Raw genomic sequence first — 18496 nt, 5'->3', positions numbered from 1 at the left:
CTTTTCCAGTTTGGTGTCCTGTCATATAGTGCACAAATAACCATACCATACAGTGCCTAATTATAAATACTATACAGTATGGTGCACAAATAATAGTGTCATATAGTTGCCCAAAATAATAATGCTAACCACCTTACATTTCAAAAATAATAAACTATACAGTGCCTAAGGAGCAGGGCCACAGAATAAGTAAATACCATACAGTACTCAAATAATGCCAACATACAATGACCGAATAACAGCTCCATACATAAAGTAATGAGATTTATGGTGGTCATAAGCCTTGGATGACAGGCTATCTGATCAAAAGCACCCCGTCCACACAAGTTGCATACCTCTAAGGCCAGCCCTACCTACAGATCCTACAGCTAAAACATTGAATCAAAGTGGATAAGGCTGTGTTCACACAGGGCAGATTTGCGTGTCTCTGACATGCAGGATCGAGATGTTACCAATAACATCTATGTTCATAACTTAGATGTGATCCATAACAGGTGGATCCTGCTCTGACACTGAACCCATCAGTGCCTCTGACCAAACGGATTCAGTTCTCAGCGCAAGATACAGCTGCTCTGTATACAGGATACAAGGCAGCTGTATCTGAAATAGTAAAAATTATTTTGAATAAAAAGTAATTAGAAAGTTGCACCAAACACACTGATAAAAATCAATTTCAAAGGTATACATATCCTTTAAAGTTGTTCGGCTTTCTTTGGAGGTGTACGTTGGAATTATTTCCCAATGTATATGCCTGATAAAACTCTCCAAGCTATGCCACTTTATAGATATACAGGGGAAATTTATTAACCTTTCTACACCAGTTTTATAGCGTAGTAAATTCACAAAAGTGCCCAAAGCTTTTGGACTTTGTATACAAAACAAATTTTACACCACAAATTTATCATCTACGCCAGAAAACTAACATAAAAGTACAGTGGAAATCTTTGCCAAGTCCTAGCTAGCGTACATTTCCCTCTGTGGGGTGTAGAAAAAAGCGGCCTGTGCTAGGTCCCATACCTTGCCCTCCCATCGAACTACCCCTAAGGGTATGTGCACACGATAGCTGCCTTTTACGTCTGAAATTACAGACTGTTTTCAGGAGAAAAAAGCTCAGTCGTTTCAGACGTAATTGCTCCTCCTCGCATTATGCGAGGCGTCTTTGACGGCCGTAAATTTGAGCTGTTCCTCATTGAATTCAATGAAAAACGGCTCAAATTACATCCAATGAAGTGTCCTGCACTTCTTTGACGAGGCAGTCATTTTACGCGTCGTCGTTTAACAGCTGTCAAACGACGACGCGTAAATTACAGGTCGTCGGCACAGTACGTCGGCAAACCCATTCAAATGAATGGGCAGATGTTTGCCAACGTATTGTAGCCGTATTTTCAGGCGTAAATCGAGGCATAATACGCCTCGTTTACGCCTGAAAATAGGTCGTGTGAACCCAGCCTAACAATTAAATTAAAAAAAATTAAAAAATAATGCTCGACTCACCGCTCCCCTTCTCCCCTCAGCATGATGCGGCGCATACAACCCTGGGCAGTGTCAGAACATTGTATATGACACAGCACTAATTAAATTGAGTGGTGCTTCGCATATAAGGCCCTGACACTGCTCGGCGTCAGGACCTTCTATCAGCCGCAGCATGCTGAGGGAGCTTGTGGGGAACTTTATGGCCGATTGGGGGACGACGACTTTGTTGCATGGCTTGCCGAAAGTTGCCACTCTTAAGAAATGTGTCACATCTTAATCCAACTTTTTTTTTTATTAAGACGGGTGTTTGAAATGCCATATGGCACCCATAGGATCGCATTCTAAAAAATGTGTTTTTTTTTTGTGGGGTGCCTCTGTATAGGAAAATGCAGAAAACTACGCTTTACTATACAGTTAAAAAATAGATATATCAATGTATACCTGCATATGTATATGCAGGTATACTGTAGGTATAATGCATATTGTAGCATCTGTTGAGTAAATGGTGCCCTATTGATACATTCGGCCTATGCGCTGGGAGCTTTCCAGATACATATACTGAATGCAACACTATGTGAACTTAGCCTAATACAATTAAACATGAAAAGTCCAAGGAAGGTGGGGAAGACACTTTGTAATACAGTAACATAGTTTGTAAGGTTGAAAAAAGACATAAGTTCATCCTGAGGAAGGCAAAAATTCTCCATGAGACAGAAGACAATTTTCCTAATTTTAGGAAAATAATTCCTTCCCTACTCCTAATATGACAGTCGGAATAAATCTTTTTTTCCAACTTAAATAACTTCAACTTTGATCATCTTTCTGGGTACTGCAGTCCACGCATTCCATTTATTATTTTGGTTGCCTGAATTTCAACCTACTCAATCTCTACTCTTTCTTTCTTTCTTATACACTGGTGCCAAAAACTGCACTCCGTATTCTCTGACTAGTGGAAAGAACTATATTTTAAGTATAAACACTGTGTATGCACACCTCACATATTAAACAGTAAAAAAAAATGGTAGCAGAATGTAATTAACTTCTAATGTGACCATATTATAATGTCTTATAGAGAAAGATAATTAATTGTTATAATTATACATAGTTTTCCTGTACAGACATGCAGTATGTTTTAAACATATTAATTAATGTAAGCTAGTTAGGTATGCAAGCAACACATAAAATGAACACTAAAAGATTAAAAGAGATCCAGATATGCTAATAACTTAAAGCCAAATAACGACATAAATACATGTTATTTTTACATTACATTTTAAATGAATTTGCCACATACAGTATGGCCTGGAATTCAAGCTAATATCAGGGTTCCTGATGCAAGTGGGTGAATAGTAGAAATCTGCCTATTAGCTGTCACTTCCTAAAATCATGGGTACCTCAATCTGAACCAGAAAATTTACTTTTTGATGGAGTTAGGGCCCATTGAGAAGAGCGTAAAACTCGTCCGTGTGCTGTGCGTGAAAATCACGTGCCGCACACTGACCCATTGATTTCAATGGGGCCATTCACACATGCAGGAGTTTTGCAGCGTGTCTGTTGCGTGAAACTAATCGCATGTCCTATATTGGTGTGTTTCTCCACACGCCTATGCGCCCATTGAAGTCAATGGGTGCGTGAAAATTACACACAGCACACGGATGCACATCCATTGAAAAATAAAAAAGATGTGCTTTGCGAGTGCGTGATAAACACATGCCACTCGCAATGCACAGATGCAATAATGCAACGCACACGAACAAACTTTGAATTGCTGACACACTTGTTCAAGGAGGCTGTAGTACCCTGAACCCCCGCTACAAGTGTGTCAGCAATTCACAGTACGTGCAGATAAAGACTGAAAGGGAAGCAGCGCTCATACAAGCGCCGCGGCCCCTTCAAAACAGCTGATCGATGGGAGTACTGGGAATTTGACCCCCACTGATTCAATATCGATGGCATATCATGAGAATAGGCCATTAATTTCTTAAGACCAGACAACCCATTTAAGTTGAAAAAACAAAACAGTATACAGTAAACTAAACTCCCCCTAGTAGTGGATAAAGACAACCAGGATTTTATCATATCAATTCTATAGCTGTGTAGGGGATTTGGATTTTAGTATCATAAAAACTGTGCTCCAAACCCTATAAAAATAAGAAATTAATCCGGACAGAATGCTGGACCTAAAAATTACACGGAGATTTAAAGTGGATATGAGTGTTATATTTCTAATGACTTACCTTCTCCACAAAATAAATTCTGCATAATCTCCATTTCAGGGCCATTTACCTGGATGAATATAATATAACTGATTAAGTAACATGATTCAAACTATTACATTTTATTAGATAAGTCATTTAAAGCTGATAGTAGATATAGCACTGACACTGCTGAAACAATCAAAGCCATTCCCTGTCTGTTTTAGGTTATTATCCTTAACCTTATTTTAACTACTGTATAAAATAATATAATGTGTATTCCCAATTCAAATAGATCGCAATGTACATTCTTTCACCTTGCCAGGTTACAGAATGTATTTTTGGGGTATCTTTTTCTGCTTAAATAGGTACTAACACTTGTTTTGTTTTTTTGCTTCTTTTTTTAAAATAAATCTCAGTGCAACCTCTTGTAACATTCAACCCAACATAGTCATGTAGGACTTAAAAAGCACCATATAAACAGCTGCATATACAGTGAAGGAAATAAGTATTTGATCCCTTGCTGATTTTGTAAGTTTGCCCACTGTCAAAGACATGAACAGTCTAGAATTTTTAGGCTAGGTTAATTTTACCAGTGAGAGATAGATTATGTAAAAAAAAAAAAAGAAAATCACATAATCAAAATTATATATATTTATTTGCATTGTGCATAGAGAAATAAGTATTTGATCCCCTACCAACCATTAAGAGTTCAGCCTCCTCCAGACCAGTTACACGCTCCAAATCAACTTGGTGCCTGCATTAAAGACAGCTGTCTTAAATGGTCACCTGCTTAAAAGACTCCTGTCCACAGACTCAATTAAACAGTCTGACTCTAACCTCTACAACATGGGCAAGACCAAAGAGCTTTCTAAGGATGTCAGGGACAAGATCATAGACCTGCACAAGGCTGGAATGGGCTACAAAACTATAAGTAAGACGCTGGGTGAGAAGGAGACAACTGTTGGTGCAATAGTAAGAAAATGGAAGACATACAAAATGACTGTCAATCGACATCGATATGCGGCTCCATGCAAAATCTCACCTCGTGGGGTATCCTTGATCCTGAGGAAGGTGAGAGCTCAGCCGAAAGCTACACGGGGGGAACTTGTTAATGATCTCAAGGCAGCTGGGACCACAGTCACCAAGAAAACCATTGGTAACACATTATGCCGTAATGGATTAAAATCCTGCAGTGCCCGCAAGGTCCCCCTGCTCAAGAAGGCACATGTACAGGCCCGTCTGAAGTTTGCAAATGAACATCTAGATGATTCTGAGAGTGATTGGGAGAAGGTGCTGTGGTCAGATGAGACTAAAATTGAGCTCTTTGGCATTAACTCTACTCGCCGTGTTTGGAGGAAGAGAAATGCTGCCTATGACCCAAAGAACACCGTCCCCACTGTCAAAGCATGGAGGTGGAAACATTATGTTTTGGGGGTGTTTCTCTGCTAAGGGCACATGACTACTTCACCGCATCAATGGGAGAATGGATGGAGCCATGTACCGTCAAATTCTGAGTGACAACCTCCTTAACTCCTCCAGGACATTAAAAATGGCTCGTGGCTGGGTCTTCCAGCACGACAATGACCCGAAACATACAGCCAAGGCAACAAAGCAGTGGCTCAAAAATAAGCACACTAAGGTCATGGAGTGGCCTAGCCAGTCTCCAGACCTTAATCCTATCGAAAACTTATGGAGGGAGCTGAAGATCCGAGTTGCCAAGAGACAGCCTCGAAATCGTAATGATTTACAGATGATCTGCAAAGAGGAGTGGGCCAAAATTCCATCTAACATGTGTGCAAACCTCATCATCAACTACAAAAAATGTCTGACTGCTGTGCTTGCCAACAAGGGTTTTGCCACCAAGTATTAAGTCTTGTTTGCCAAAGGGATAAAATACTTATTTCTCTGTGCACAATGCAAATAAATATATATAATTTTGACAATGTGATTTTCTTTTTTTTTTAAATATAATCTATCTCTCACTGGTAAAATTAACCTAGCCTAAAAATTCTAGACTGTTCATGTCTTTGACAGTGGGCAAACTTACAAAATCAGCAAGGGATCAAATACTTATTTCCTTCACTGTATGACTGAGTAATATTACACTGAGTTTCCTGAGAACATGATATACCAGCTTAAAGAGGCTCTGTCACCAGATTTTGCAACCCCTATCTGCTATTGCAGCAGATAGGCGCTGCAATGTAGATTACAGTAAAGTTTTTATTTTTAGTTATAGTTATGACCATTTTTGTATTTATGCAAATGAGGCTTGCAAAAGTCCAAGTGGGCGTGTTTAAAGTAAAAGTCCAACTGGGCGTGTATTATGTGCGTACATCGGGGCATTTTTACTACTTTTACTAGCTGGGCGTTCTGACGAGAAGTATCATCCACTTCTCTTCACAACGCCCAGCTTCTGGCAGTGCAGACACACAGCGTGTTCTCGAGAGATCACGCTGTGACGTCACTCACTTCCTGCCCCAGGTCCTGCATCGTGTCGGCCACATCGTCACCAAAGGCTACAGTTGATTCTGCAGCAGCATCAGCGTTTGCAGGTAAGTAGCTACATCGACTTACCTGCAAACGCCGATGCTGCTGCAGAATCAACTGTAGCCTCTGGTGCCGATGTGTCCTCGCTCGTCCGACACGATGCAGGACCTGGGGCAGGAAGTGAGTGACGTCACAGCGTGATCTCTCGAGAACACGCTGTGTGTCTGCACTGCCAGAAGCTGGGCGTTCTGAAGAGAAGTGGATGATACTTCTCGTCAGAACGCCCAGCTAGTAAAAGTAGTAAAAACGCCCCGATGTACACACACAATACACGCCCAGTTGGACTTTTACTTTAAACACGCCCACTTGGACTTTTGCAAGCCTCATTTGCATAAATACAAAAATGGTCATAACTTGGCCAAAAATGCTCGTTTTTTAATAATAAAAACGTTACTGTAATCTACATTGCAGCGCCTATCTGCTGCAATAGCAGATAGGGGTTGCAAAATCTGGTGACAGAGCCTCTTTAACAACTCATTCAAGCACACACTTTATCATCACCTATTACTAGTAAAAAAAAAACAGCAAAATGACACGTTAGGTGTTAGGTGTTATCTTCACCTCTCCATCCAAGTGCAGAATGTTCATTTGCTTATTATCTGTTGCTGAACTAGGCTTGCAGTATGTTCTTAGCAATTGAGGTAACAGCCCATCATTCCACCTGAAAAATAAAGAGTGGTGTTAGTTAGGGTTAACCATTTCACTAGCTTAACAGTATCATTATTAATTATGCATCAAGTGTGGCTTCTAGATTTCAACACAAAATGAATCTGTTTTCTTTATGTACTTTTGCACCACTTATTAATTGGAATAATTTAGGTGGGGAAAATGTTAAAACATATCCCTAGCTTTTTAATACAATTTAATTCACTAGAAGATCGGCAGCAGAAAGATCAGGGAATGGGATTGGCTAACTAACTACATTTATATACAGACCTGCCCTAAAAAGTAAAATATGTAATACACAGTACTATAAATACAAAATTCAGTACTATAAATGAACATAACAATTATGAGTGTATAAATGAAATCTGTTATTTTACTGCAACTAAAATATGCTACTTCTCTAACGGTTTCTTTACAAGCACATTCCTGAGTTTAAGTTAAGCAAAAGAAATCTCAGAATTCTATATCCATAAAGATTAACTTACTGCATGTTTCCCACTGCACTCATAACCAAGGTTAAAAGTATGCTTACTACATAGTGAATTCAGCACCAAGGACAGCAAAAATAAATTACAGTACTGCAGCAAAAAATGCCCACCCCTCATCAACAATGCCAGATTTGCATTGTATGCCAAGTAAATTATATAGATGAGCAATTTCATGACCTGTGCAACCAAACCGCAATTAATAATTTATTACCACTGTATCAAGTCAGGTGTTCACTATTCCCGATTGCCAGCTGATCTGTAACCAGCATTTAAAGGGAATGTCATGAATAAGATGCATCATAAAAAGGGATATCTACAATATAAAGATAAAGTGGGCGCTAAGTATGCCCACTATAAAGATATCGCTTGCAATTTACTTGGAAAAAACAAAGAAGACAGTAATGAAAATAGTTTACGAGCCACAACAATTATATTTTCTTCGGTTATGAAAAACTTAATGTGAAAGAAAATTAGTAATTAATTATTTACCCTGTTTGTTACAATCCATATACGATAGTAACATTAAACTGTTTTCTTACCCATGCAAATAAATTATATATACTCACCCAGTGCTTTTATTCATGAAGCCCATTAAGTCCCCAGACTGAAGAGCTTTGGTGTAAACAGTATCTGTTTTAACAATCTTCCCTTGCATGAAGAGTGTTTCCATGAACATTTTGATACATGTAGTCTTCCCACAGCCTGCGGGCCCTGTCACTACCATCTGGGCAAAAAGGAAAACAGAATTGTGAGCTATATTTTCTAATTATTAGTGTTCATCTCATGCATCCGTAATATAATCTAGGTAGTACCACTAACACATCCCCTCAATGGGCATTAATGCATCTATATATAGTGTGATAATAAACTGACAATTAAACTGAAAAGCTAAATAATTACAGTTTGGGTTGAGTATGTACAATGTGCATTGGCACTAAATTTCAGATTAAAGGTGTTACATATTACCGCCTGGAAGAAAGATTAAAATACACTTTATTATTTAGGTAAAATATGTCTCAACAAGGCCAATTCTCAGAAACAGGCATAGGCAAGAGATCAGAAGAGAGAGCAGCGTCCAGGGGTGATAGTACGTATTGACACCCAGAGATCACTCCTTCTCATTATACAGTATTATAGATATTCACTGAGTCCTTGCCTCAAGTTTTCTATCTAATCCTACGCGTTTCAGTATCACATACCAATGTGATACGTCATCAGGGATTTTTAGAAACAGTAATTAATTAAGCAGCCGGATAGCACTATTTTCATGCTGATTTAGCCTCTCGGCGCGTGCACGACTCGAATGTAATGGCCGCAGACGCGCCGGAGGAATTCTGAACTTTTAAGGCTTTAGAGCCCGCCTCTCGATTGCCGTCATTACGGCCATCCACCAATCAGCATCCAACACGTCCAAGCCTGACGCCCTGACTTTTGGCAGCCAATGAGAGCGCCCGGACGACAAATCGTCCTTAGTAACCCTGGGGAGCTGTAAGCGGCTTCCTGCAAACGGCCCGATCATTCACAAATGAATGAACCAATCCTCCTCCAAAGCATTAGTCACAGCTTAATGCGTCCGGGCGCTCTCATTGGCTGCCAAAAGTGGAGGCTCGCCGCCTTCAGGACATGTTGGATGCTGATTGGTGGATGGCCGAATGATGGCAATCAAGAGGCGGGCTCTAAAGCCTTAAAAGTTCCGAATTCCTCCGGCGCGTGTGTGGCCATTACATTTGAGTCGTGCACACGCCGAGAGGCTAAATAAGCACGAAAATAGTGCTATCCGGCTGCTTAATTAATTACTGTTTCTAAAAATCCCTGATGACGTATCACATTGGTATGTGATACTGAAACGCGTAGGATTAGATAGAAAACTTGAGGCAACGACTCAGTGAATATCTATAATATAATGAGAAGGAGTGATCTGTGGGTGCCAATACGTACTATCACCCCTGGACGCTGCTCTCTCTTCTGATCTCTTGCCTATGCCTGTTTCTGAGAATTGGCCTTGTTGAGCCATATTTTACCTAAATAAATAAAGTGTATTTTAATCGTTCTTTCAGGCGGTGAATCCATTAATAATACAGAACGACATTCTATATCAGTTTATATAGTGAATAATGTTACATATTACAAGTTATCTAAAAGATGGTAATATGCTAAATCTGGAGCTTTTGTTACTGTCTCTCCAGCTTGCCACTGTTTAGAAGGCTTTGCTAGCTCAGTGATGGCTGTAACATGTCTGCTGAAATGTCCATGGTATGCAAGGCATCTGTACTTCACGTAGCCTGCAGCAAAGCACAATATTTCCAATAACTTTGATGATGCATTCAAATTAGTCATTATGAGCTACATCTGTACTTACTGTTTGGTATTTTGGTGCCAGCTGAACCAGATGGGAAACTTTGGATACAAATGTGTTACTGGGAAAAATATGACATTTTTCTGCAGCTTTTATTATGGCACTCGGGACGCTGGTTTCTTCTGTACATTCAGATGAGGGAACCTGCTGTCCAGGACCATATTTTCTAGCAATGACTGCAGGGAGCAGACCATCTGGAGCTAAAGACATAACAGATTTGGTCATGGAAAATAGTTTATACTGCTGTACACTAAAAAACCTAATTTACAGAAAATAGCCCTGGCTTTTTTTTAGATGTGCATCTACTGTAAGTATATTAATTGTTACAGTTATGAAAAGCCATATGGTGTTGAAATACAGAACAGCTTTTAACAGTTTTGTAAAAACAAGCTTAAATGCATAATTCTAAACTTTTTAAACAATAAAAAATACATATTCGCATGAGATGGTTAATTAAATGCTGCTACATGAAATGCATTAAAATTCTAACGTGTCATTCTATTTTAAAAATCTTGGGAGAAGGTCGCTTTTCTATTTTCTCCATAGGTTGTTTTATTTTCACAACAGTTTCTTAACCCCTTAGTGACCAGCCCATTTTAGGCCTTAATGACCAAGCTATTTTATTCGTTTTTCTATAGTCGCATTCAAAGAGCTATAACGTTTTTATTTTTTCATCTACATAGCTGTATGAGGACTTGTTTTTTGCGGGATTAGTTGTGCTTTTTAATGGCACCATTTTTGGGTACATATAATTTTTATATTAACTTTTATTAACCTTTTTGGGGGGGATTATAAAAAAAAACTGAAATTCCGCCATTGTTCTATGCGTTTTTAAATTGACGCCGTTCACTATGCGACGTAAATAACATGTTACCTTTATTCTATGGGTCGGTACGATTACGGCGATACCACATATGTAGAGGTTTTTTTATGTTTTACGACTTTTGCACAATAAAAACACTTTTGAACTAAAATTATTTGTTTTTGCATCGTCGCTTTCCAAGAGCCGTAATTTTTTTATTTTTCCATCAATGTAGTGATTTTTTGGGCTTGTTTTCTGCGGGACAAGACGTAGTTTTGAATGGTACTGTTTTGGGGTGCATGGGACTTATTGATTAATTTTTATAATGACTTTTTTGGGCGGCAATGGAAAAAAATTGCAATTTCGCCATGTTTTTTTGCGTTTTTTTTTTACGGTGTTCACTTTGCGGTTTAAATTACATATTAACTTTATTAATGGAGTCATTACGGTCGCGGCGATACCACATATGTGTACTTTTTTTATTTTTTTACACTTTTACTAAATAAAACCACTTTTTATGGAAAAAAATGGATTTATTTATTTTTTTACTGTACTTTTTATTAATAATATTTATTTCACTTTGATAACTGATTTTATTAGTCCCACTAGGGGACTTTACTGTGCGATGTTCCGATCGCTGCTATAATGCTCTGGTATACTTCGTATACCAGAGCATTATTGCCTGTCAGTGTAAATCTGACAGGCAATCTGTTAGGACGTGCCTCCGGCGCGTCCTAACAGGAATATGTCCAGGGCAGACCTGGGGGCTTTTATCAAGCCCCCGGCTGCCATGACACCCCATCGGAGACCCGCGATTTCATTCGCGGGCCGCCGATGGGTGACAGAGGGAGCTCACTCCCTCTGTAAACAAAGTTAAATGCCGCGGTCGCTATTGACGGCGGCATTTAACGGGTTAAACGGCCGCGATCGAAGTAAACTTCGATCGCGGGCGTTGGAGCAGGAGCTCAGCTGTCATCAGACAGCAGAGCCCCGGCTCCTGCCTGCACGGGAGACCCGTGCAGGACTTAGACTAGGCTGACGTGAAAAGGCGTCAGCCTAGCCTAAAGCCCATTAGTGACCGACGTAAAAAGGCGTATTAGTGGTCACTAAGGGGTTAATAGTATTTGGGCAAAAATCTTAACTATAACCATTAACTCCAATGAGGGAAAATACGAAAAACATGTTGTTAAGGATCTGCCAGGCACAGCTTCTGTATCCACGCTCATAGGTAATCAGTCTGCACCTGCTTCTATGTCTGTGAGACTGACTCCATCTTCCACCACTCAGGATGGCAGGCTTAGGAGTGGGAGAGCCTATCACAGCCTGGCCAGACGGAGCTAGCTCCCGCCCTCTGTCTATTTATACCTGCCTTTCCTGTTCCTCCTTGCTTGTGATTCTTGTTTTCTTTCCTGGCCCTGCTGCAGCTTCTTTAACCATTTGACCCTGCTTCATATCGACCCTGGCTTACTGACTACTCTCCTGATCTGCGTTTGGTACCTCGTACACTCCTCATTTGACTCGGCTTGTTCACTACTCTCCTGCTCTGCGTTTAGTACCTCATACTCTCCTGGTTTGACTCGGCTCGTTCACCACTCTTGTTGCTCACGGTGTTGCCGTGGGCAACTGCCCCTTTTCCCTTGCTTCTGTGTACCCTTGTCTGTTTGTCTGTCGGGCACTTACTGAGCGTAGGGACCGTCGCCCAGTTGTACCCCGTCGCCTAGGGCGGGTCGTTGCAAGTAGGCAGGGACTGAGTGGCGGGTAGATTAGGGCTCACTTGTCTGTTTCCTTACCCCCATCATTACATAATCACAAGCCCATATACCTACTCTACCCTGGTCCCTCACACTACTATGGACCCCCTTGAGACCCTGGTTCAGCAAATGCAGGGTCTCTCCCTACAGGTCCAGGCCTTGGCTCAGAGGGTCAACCAGCCTGATGCTACCATGGTAGTGCCCCTCACCTCACCTCTTGAACCCCACCTCAAGTTGCCTGACCGGAAGACTTTTCTCTCCTTTCGGGAGAGTTGTAGGCTCTATTTTCGTTTAAAGCCCCACTCCTCAGGTTCTGAGAGCCAGCGGGTGGGTATAATTATGTCCCGGCTCCAGGAAGGACCCCAAGAATGGGCCTTCTCCTTGGCTCGTGACGCCCATGAACTTTCCTCTGTTGATCTTTTCTTTTCTGCTCTCGGACTCATTTATGACGAGACTGACAGGACTGCCTTTGCCGAGAGTCAGCTGGTGACCTTACGTCAGGGTAAGAGACCTGTTGAGGAGTATTGCTCTGACTTTAGGAAGTGGTGCGTAGCGTCTCGGTGGAATGACCCTGCCTTAAGGTGCCAGTTTAGGTTGGGTCTGTCGAACGCCCTGAAAGACCTGCTAGTTAGCTATCCCTCTTCTGACTCCCTAGACCAGGTTATGGCTTTAGCGGTACGACTTGACCGACGTCTCAGGGAACGACAACGTGAACGTTTTTGTGTTGTAACCTCTGACTCCCCCATGATGCCTCCCGAGGTTCCATTGCTTCGTTCTTCCACGGAATACTCGGAGGTACCTATGCAACTCGGGGCCTCCGTGTCCCCCCAACAACGTAGAGAGTTCCGCAGGAATAATGGTCTCTGCTTCTATTGTGGGGATGACAAGCATCAAGTGAACACCTGTCCTAGGCGTAAGAATAAGCAGCCGGAAAACTTCCGCGCCTAAGTGATCATCGGGGAGGTCACTTGGGCGCACAGGTATTTCCCGTAAATATGAAACGTAATAAAATCTTGCTTCCCTTTCAGGTCTCTTTTGGTGGTAGGTCTGTTACCGGCAGTGCCTTCATTGATTCAGGGTCTTCTGCTAAAATCATGTCTGTGGAATTTGCTATGTCTCTAGCTATGCCTTTGATTGATTTGCCTAAACCTGTCCCGGTAGTGGGTATCGACTCCACTCCTCTTGCTAATGGTTATTTTACACAGCATACCCCTGTTTTTGAACTCCTTGTTGGCTCCATGCATTTGGAGCAGTGCTCTGTACTGTTGATGCAGGGATTATCGTCCGATTTGGTTTTAGGCCTTCCCTGGTTGCAGTTGCATAATCCCACGTTTGATTGGAATACTGGGGATCTTACCAAATGGGGTAATGAATGCTTGACGTCATGTTTTTCTGTTAATTCTATTTCTCCCCCTGAGGAGGTGAACACGCTACCTGAGTTTGTTCAGGACTTCGCTGATGTTTTCTCTAAGGAGGCCTCCGAAGTATTACCTCCTCATAGAGAATACGATTGCACTATCGATTTGGTACCAGGAGCTAAGCTCCCTAAGGATAGGATATTTAATCTCTCTTGTCCCGAACGTGAAGCCATGAGAGAGTATATCCAGGAATGCCTGGCCAAGGGTTACATTCGCACCTCTACATCTCCGGTAGGTGCTGGCTTCTTCTTCGTAGGGAAGAAGGATGGTGGTCTTAGGCCATGCATTGACTACCGTAACTTGAATAAGGTCACTGTAAGGAACCAGTATCCCCTTCCTTTGATTCCTGATCTCTTTAATCAGGTTCAGGGGGCCCAATGGTTCTCTAAGTTTGATTTACGGGGGGCGTATAACCTTATCCGCATCAAAGAGGGGGATGAGTGGAAGACTGCGTTTAACACGCCCGAAGGTCATTTCGAATACCTCGTCTTGCCCTTTGGGTTGTGTAATGCTCCCACGGTCTTCCAGAATTTCATAAATGAGATTTTAAGAGATTACCTGGGGGTATTTCGTGTAGTGTACCTTGATGACATACTTGTGTTTTCCAAGGACTGGTCCTCCCACATTGAGCATGTCAGGAAGGTGCTCTAGGTCCTTCGGGAAAACTGTTTGCGAAGACCGAAAAATGTGTGTTTGGGGTGCAGGAGCCATTTTTGGGTCAAATCCTCACTCCTCATGAACTCCGCATGGACCCCGCCAAGGTCCAGGCTGTGGCGGAATGGGTCCAACCTGCCTCCCTGAAGGCGTTACAGTGCTTCTTGGGGTTCGCTAATTATTACAGGAGATTTATTGCTAACTTCTCGGTCATCGCTAAGCCTCTTACGGACCTCACTCGCAAGGGTGCTGATCTCCTCCGCTGGCCTCCTTAGGCTGTCCAGGCTTTTGAGGTCCTTAAGAAGTGCTTTATCTCGGCCCCGGTGTTGGTTCAGCCCAACCGAATGAAGCCATTTATCGTGGAGGTTGACGCGTCCGAGGTGGGAGTGGGGGCTGTCTTGTCCCAGGGTACCCGGTCCCTCACCCATCTCCGTCCCTGTGCCTACTTCTCCAGGAAGTTTTCGCCCACTGAGAGTAACTATGATATTGGCAACCGCGAACTCTTAGCCATTAAATGGGCATTTGAAGAGTGGTGCCACTTCCTGGAGGGGGCTAGGCACCAGGTAACGGTCCTTACTGACCACAAGAATTTGGTTTTCCTCGAATCTGCCCGGAGGCTAAACTCGAGACAAGCTCGTTGGCCGTTATTTTTTACCAGATTAAATTTTTTGGTTACCTATAGGGCTGGGTCTAAAAATATTAAGGCTGATGCACTGTTGTGTAGCTTCATGGCCAGCAATCCTTCGGAGGAAGATCCTGCTTGTATTTTGCCTCCAGGTATAATCATTTCCTCTATTGATTCTGATTTAGTCTCTGAAATTGCTGCTGATCAAGGTTCAGCTCCCAGGAACCTTCCTGAGAGCAAGCTGTTTGTTCCCCTGCAATTCCGGCTAAGGGTACTTAGGGAAAATCATGACTCCGCACTATCTGGTCATCCAGGCATCCTGGGTACCAAGCACCTCATTGCCAGATACTATTGGTGGCCTGGGTTGCCTAAAGACGTTAAGGCCTACGTCGCCGCTTGTAAGGTTTGTGCTAGGTCCAAGACTCCCAGGTCCCGACCAGCGGGCTTACTACGTTCTTTGCCCATTCCCCAGAGACCTTGGACCCATATCTCCATGGATTTTATCACCGATTTGCCTCCATCTCAAGGCAAGTTGGTGGTGTGGGTTGTAGTAGACTGCTTCAGTAAGATGTGCCACTTTGTGCCCCTCAAAAAACTACCCAATGCTAAGACGTTAGCTACCTTGTTTGTCAAACACATCCTGCGTCTCCATGGGGTCCCTGTCAATATTGTTTCTGACAGAGGGGTACAATTTGTTTCTTTGTTTTGGAGAGCCTTCTGTAAAAAGTTGGAGATTGATCTGTCCTTCTCCTCTGCCTTCCATCCTGAAACTAATGGCCAAACCGAGAGGACTAATCAGTCTCTAGAACAATATTTAAGGTGTTTTATCTCTGACTGTCAATATGATTGGGTCTCATTCATTCCCCTCGCCGAATTTTCCCTTAATAACCAGGTGAGTAACTCGTCAGGGGTCTCCCACTTTTTCTGTAATTTTGGGTTTAATCCATGGTTCTCCTTCGTTTCACCTGGTAGTTCCAACAATCCCGAGGTAGAGGTCGTTCATCGGGAACTGTGCACAGTCTGGGCCCAGGTTCAGAAGAACCTAGAGGCATCCCAGAGCATACAAAAAAACTCAGACAGATAGAAGACGTTCTGCTAACCCCTTGTTTATGGACGGGGATCTGGTGTGGCTATCGTCTAAGAACTTGTGCCTTAAAGTCCCGTTCAAGAAGTTTGCTCCCCGGTTTATAGGGCCGTACAAGGTCATTGAAGTCCTCAATCCTGTCTCCTTCCGACTGGAGTTGCCCCCATCTTTTCGAGTACACAACGTGTTTCATGCCTCCCTCCTTAAACGCTGCTCCCCGTCCTTGGCTCCCTCGAGGAAACCTCCTGTCCCCGTTCTCACCCCTGAGGGGGTAGAATTCGAGGTGGCCAAGATTGTGGACAGCAAGATGGTCCAAGGCTCCCTCCAGTACCTGGTCCATTGGAGAGGATACGGGCCTGAGGAGAGGACTTGTGTACCCGCCCGGGATGTTCACGCTGGGGTACTGGTCAGGAGGTTCCACCTTAGTTTCCCCAATAAACCAGGTCCATCTAGAAAGGGTCCGGTGGCCCCTCATAAAAGAAGGGGTACTGTTAAGGATCTGCCAGGTACAGCTTCTGTATCCACGCCCATAGGTAATCAGTCTGCACCTGCTTCTATGTCTGTGAGACTGACTCCATCTTCCACCACTCAGGATGGCAGGCTTAGGAGTGGGAGAGCCTATCACAGCCTGGCCAGACGGAGCTAGCTCCCGCCCTCTGTCTATTTATACCTGCCTTTCCTGTTCCTCCTTGCTTGTGATTCTTGTTTTCTTTCCTGGCCCTGCTGCAGCTTCTTTAACCATTTGACCCTGCTTCATATCGACCCTGGCTTACTGACTACTCTCCTGCTCTGCGTTTGGTACCTCGTACACTCCTGGTTTGACTCGGCTTGTTCACTACTCTCCTGCTCTGCTTTTGGTACCTCGTACACTCCTGGTTTGACTCGGCTCGTTCACCACTCTTGTTGCTCACGGTGTTGCCGTGGGCAACTGCCCCTTTTCCCTTGCTTCTCTGTACCCTTGTCTGTTTGTCTGTCGGGCACTTATTGAGCGTAGGGACCGTCGCCCAGTTGTACCCCGTCGCCTAGGGCGGGTCGTTGCAAGTAGGCAGGGACTGAGTGGCGGGTAGATTAGGGCTCACTTGTCTGTTTCCTTACCCCCATCATTACACATGTTAACTGTTAATTCACTATTAACATCCTGGGTCTTCCAAAACACTCCAGAAACAGATGCTCTTTGTAGCCACTCTACTAAATGGGGAACCCTCGAAAATGGATTTAAAGGGAACCTGTCAGCAGATTTGAGGTCTCAAAACACCTGACAGAGTGATAAAGGGAAGGGGAGGGCTTTTTAAAAATACCTTTTGTGTCATTCATATAAGTTGCATGGCTGAGAAAACTATGTTTAATTGCCCGGGTGCACCGATTGCAAGTGCCACTAATGCCGCACTTGATGTGGAAGTGCTCCTGCACTTCTGCAAGCCCCGAAACTCTGCTCTGCACTTATAGTAGAAAGTGTCAGTTGCGACCACCGCACTGGGGGAATCAAACATCGGTTTCTAGGTCATGCAACTTGCATGACCGAGAAAAAAGATATGTTTAAAATGACCTCCCCTTCTTCTATATCATTCTAAGCAGTTTTGAGGCCTCAAAACTGCTGACAGGTTCCCTTTAAGCACATATTTACTTTTTTAATTTGTTCTCATGTTTTACATGTTTCATATTGTACTTAAAGTTCCCTTGAAAATTTGATTTGTCACACATTTGTAAAGTGATCATAGAATGTAAAAAAAAACCTGCAAATTAACTCATCAATCTGTTATGAAGAGTCTTGTCTCTGTCTTTGATTTGAATGACACAAATGGACTCTAGAGAGAAAGCCTACAAGGACTATATTTATTTTTTACTTTTATATGTCATACATTATTTTAATTAGCAAACATTATAAGGGAAATATTATTATACCAAGTTTTAAAAGAATATAAACAAAACAGTATTGGTCCACAATCTATGGCAGTGAAAAGAAGCCTAAGGATTAATCCACTATCGCTCACAATGTAGTAAATGTGTGACTTTCCGACTACCCTGCTCAGACTACTGTTCGGAGCCTCCATCTGCCATTCCATCATAATTGACTGGAAGAATAGCGCAGCATGCAGCTCAATTGTTCCCTTTAAAACGACGAACAACATGACAAAAGCCGGCAGATTCCATTACAAGTCAATGACAGATCCGGCACTCCATAATTTTCATTTTTCTGCTCTTACAATGGAGCATAAAAATGGAAATCTTGATGGTAGTGTGAACCCAGTCTAAAAGAAGTATAGTATGAATTGATTTGAGTTTAGTTGTCTTTTCCACATTTATTATACTGGTTATATTAAATGGAATTAAAACATAGGGTTAATGGCCAGCACATGTCAGAAATTATATCTAGAAATATATAGAAAATATTCTACCCTATTACAGTATTTATTTGAATAGAAAAAAAAATGCT

At 42.4% G+C, this 18496-nt stretch overlaps 1 protein-coding gene across 1 annotated transcript in view; it reads right to left on the bottom strand.

Moving 5' to 3' along the window:
• Positions 1–18496, bottom strand: part of LOC142741794 (uncharacterized) — a 659023-nt gene that overhangs the window by 380624 nt on the left and 259903 nt on the right. Inside the window, exons 48-51 of the mRNA XM_075851126.1 lie at positions 9732–9928; positions 7939–8096; positions 6780–6879; positions 3711–3759 (exon numbers count right to left, since the gene is read on the bottom strand). Of these exons, the coding sequence (XP_075707241.1) occupies positions 3711–3759; positions 6780–6879; positions 7939–8096; positions 9732–9928 (504 nt within the window). The remainder of the gene's footprint in view (positions 1–3710; positions 3760–6779; positions 6880–7938; positions 8097–9731; positions 9929–18496) is intronic.

The sequence above is a fragment of the Rhinoderma darwinii genome, chromosome 2 (assembly GCF_050947455.1).
Source record: "Rhinoderma darwinii isolate aRhiDar2 chromosome 2, aRhiDar2.hap1, whole genome shotgun sequence".
Classification (NCBI taxonomy): domain Eukaryota; kingdom Metazoa; phylum Chordata; class Amphibia; order Anura; family Rhinodermatidae; genus Rhinoderma; species Rhinoderma darwinii.
The sequence above is the reverse complement of the archived record's forward strand: the minus strand, read 5'-3'. Positions and strand labels throughout refer to the sequence as shown.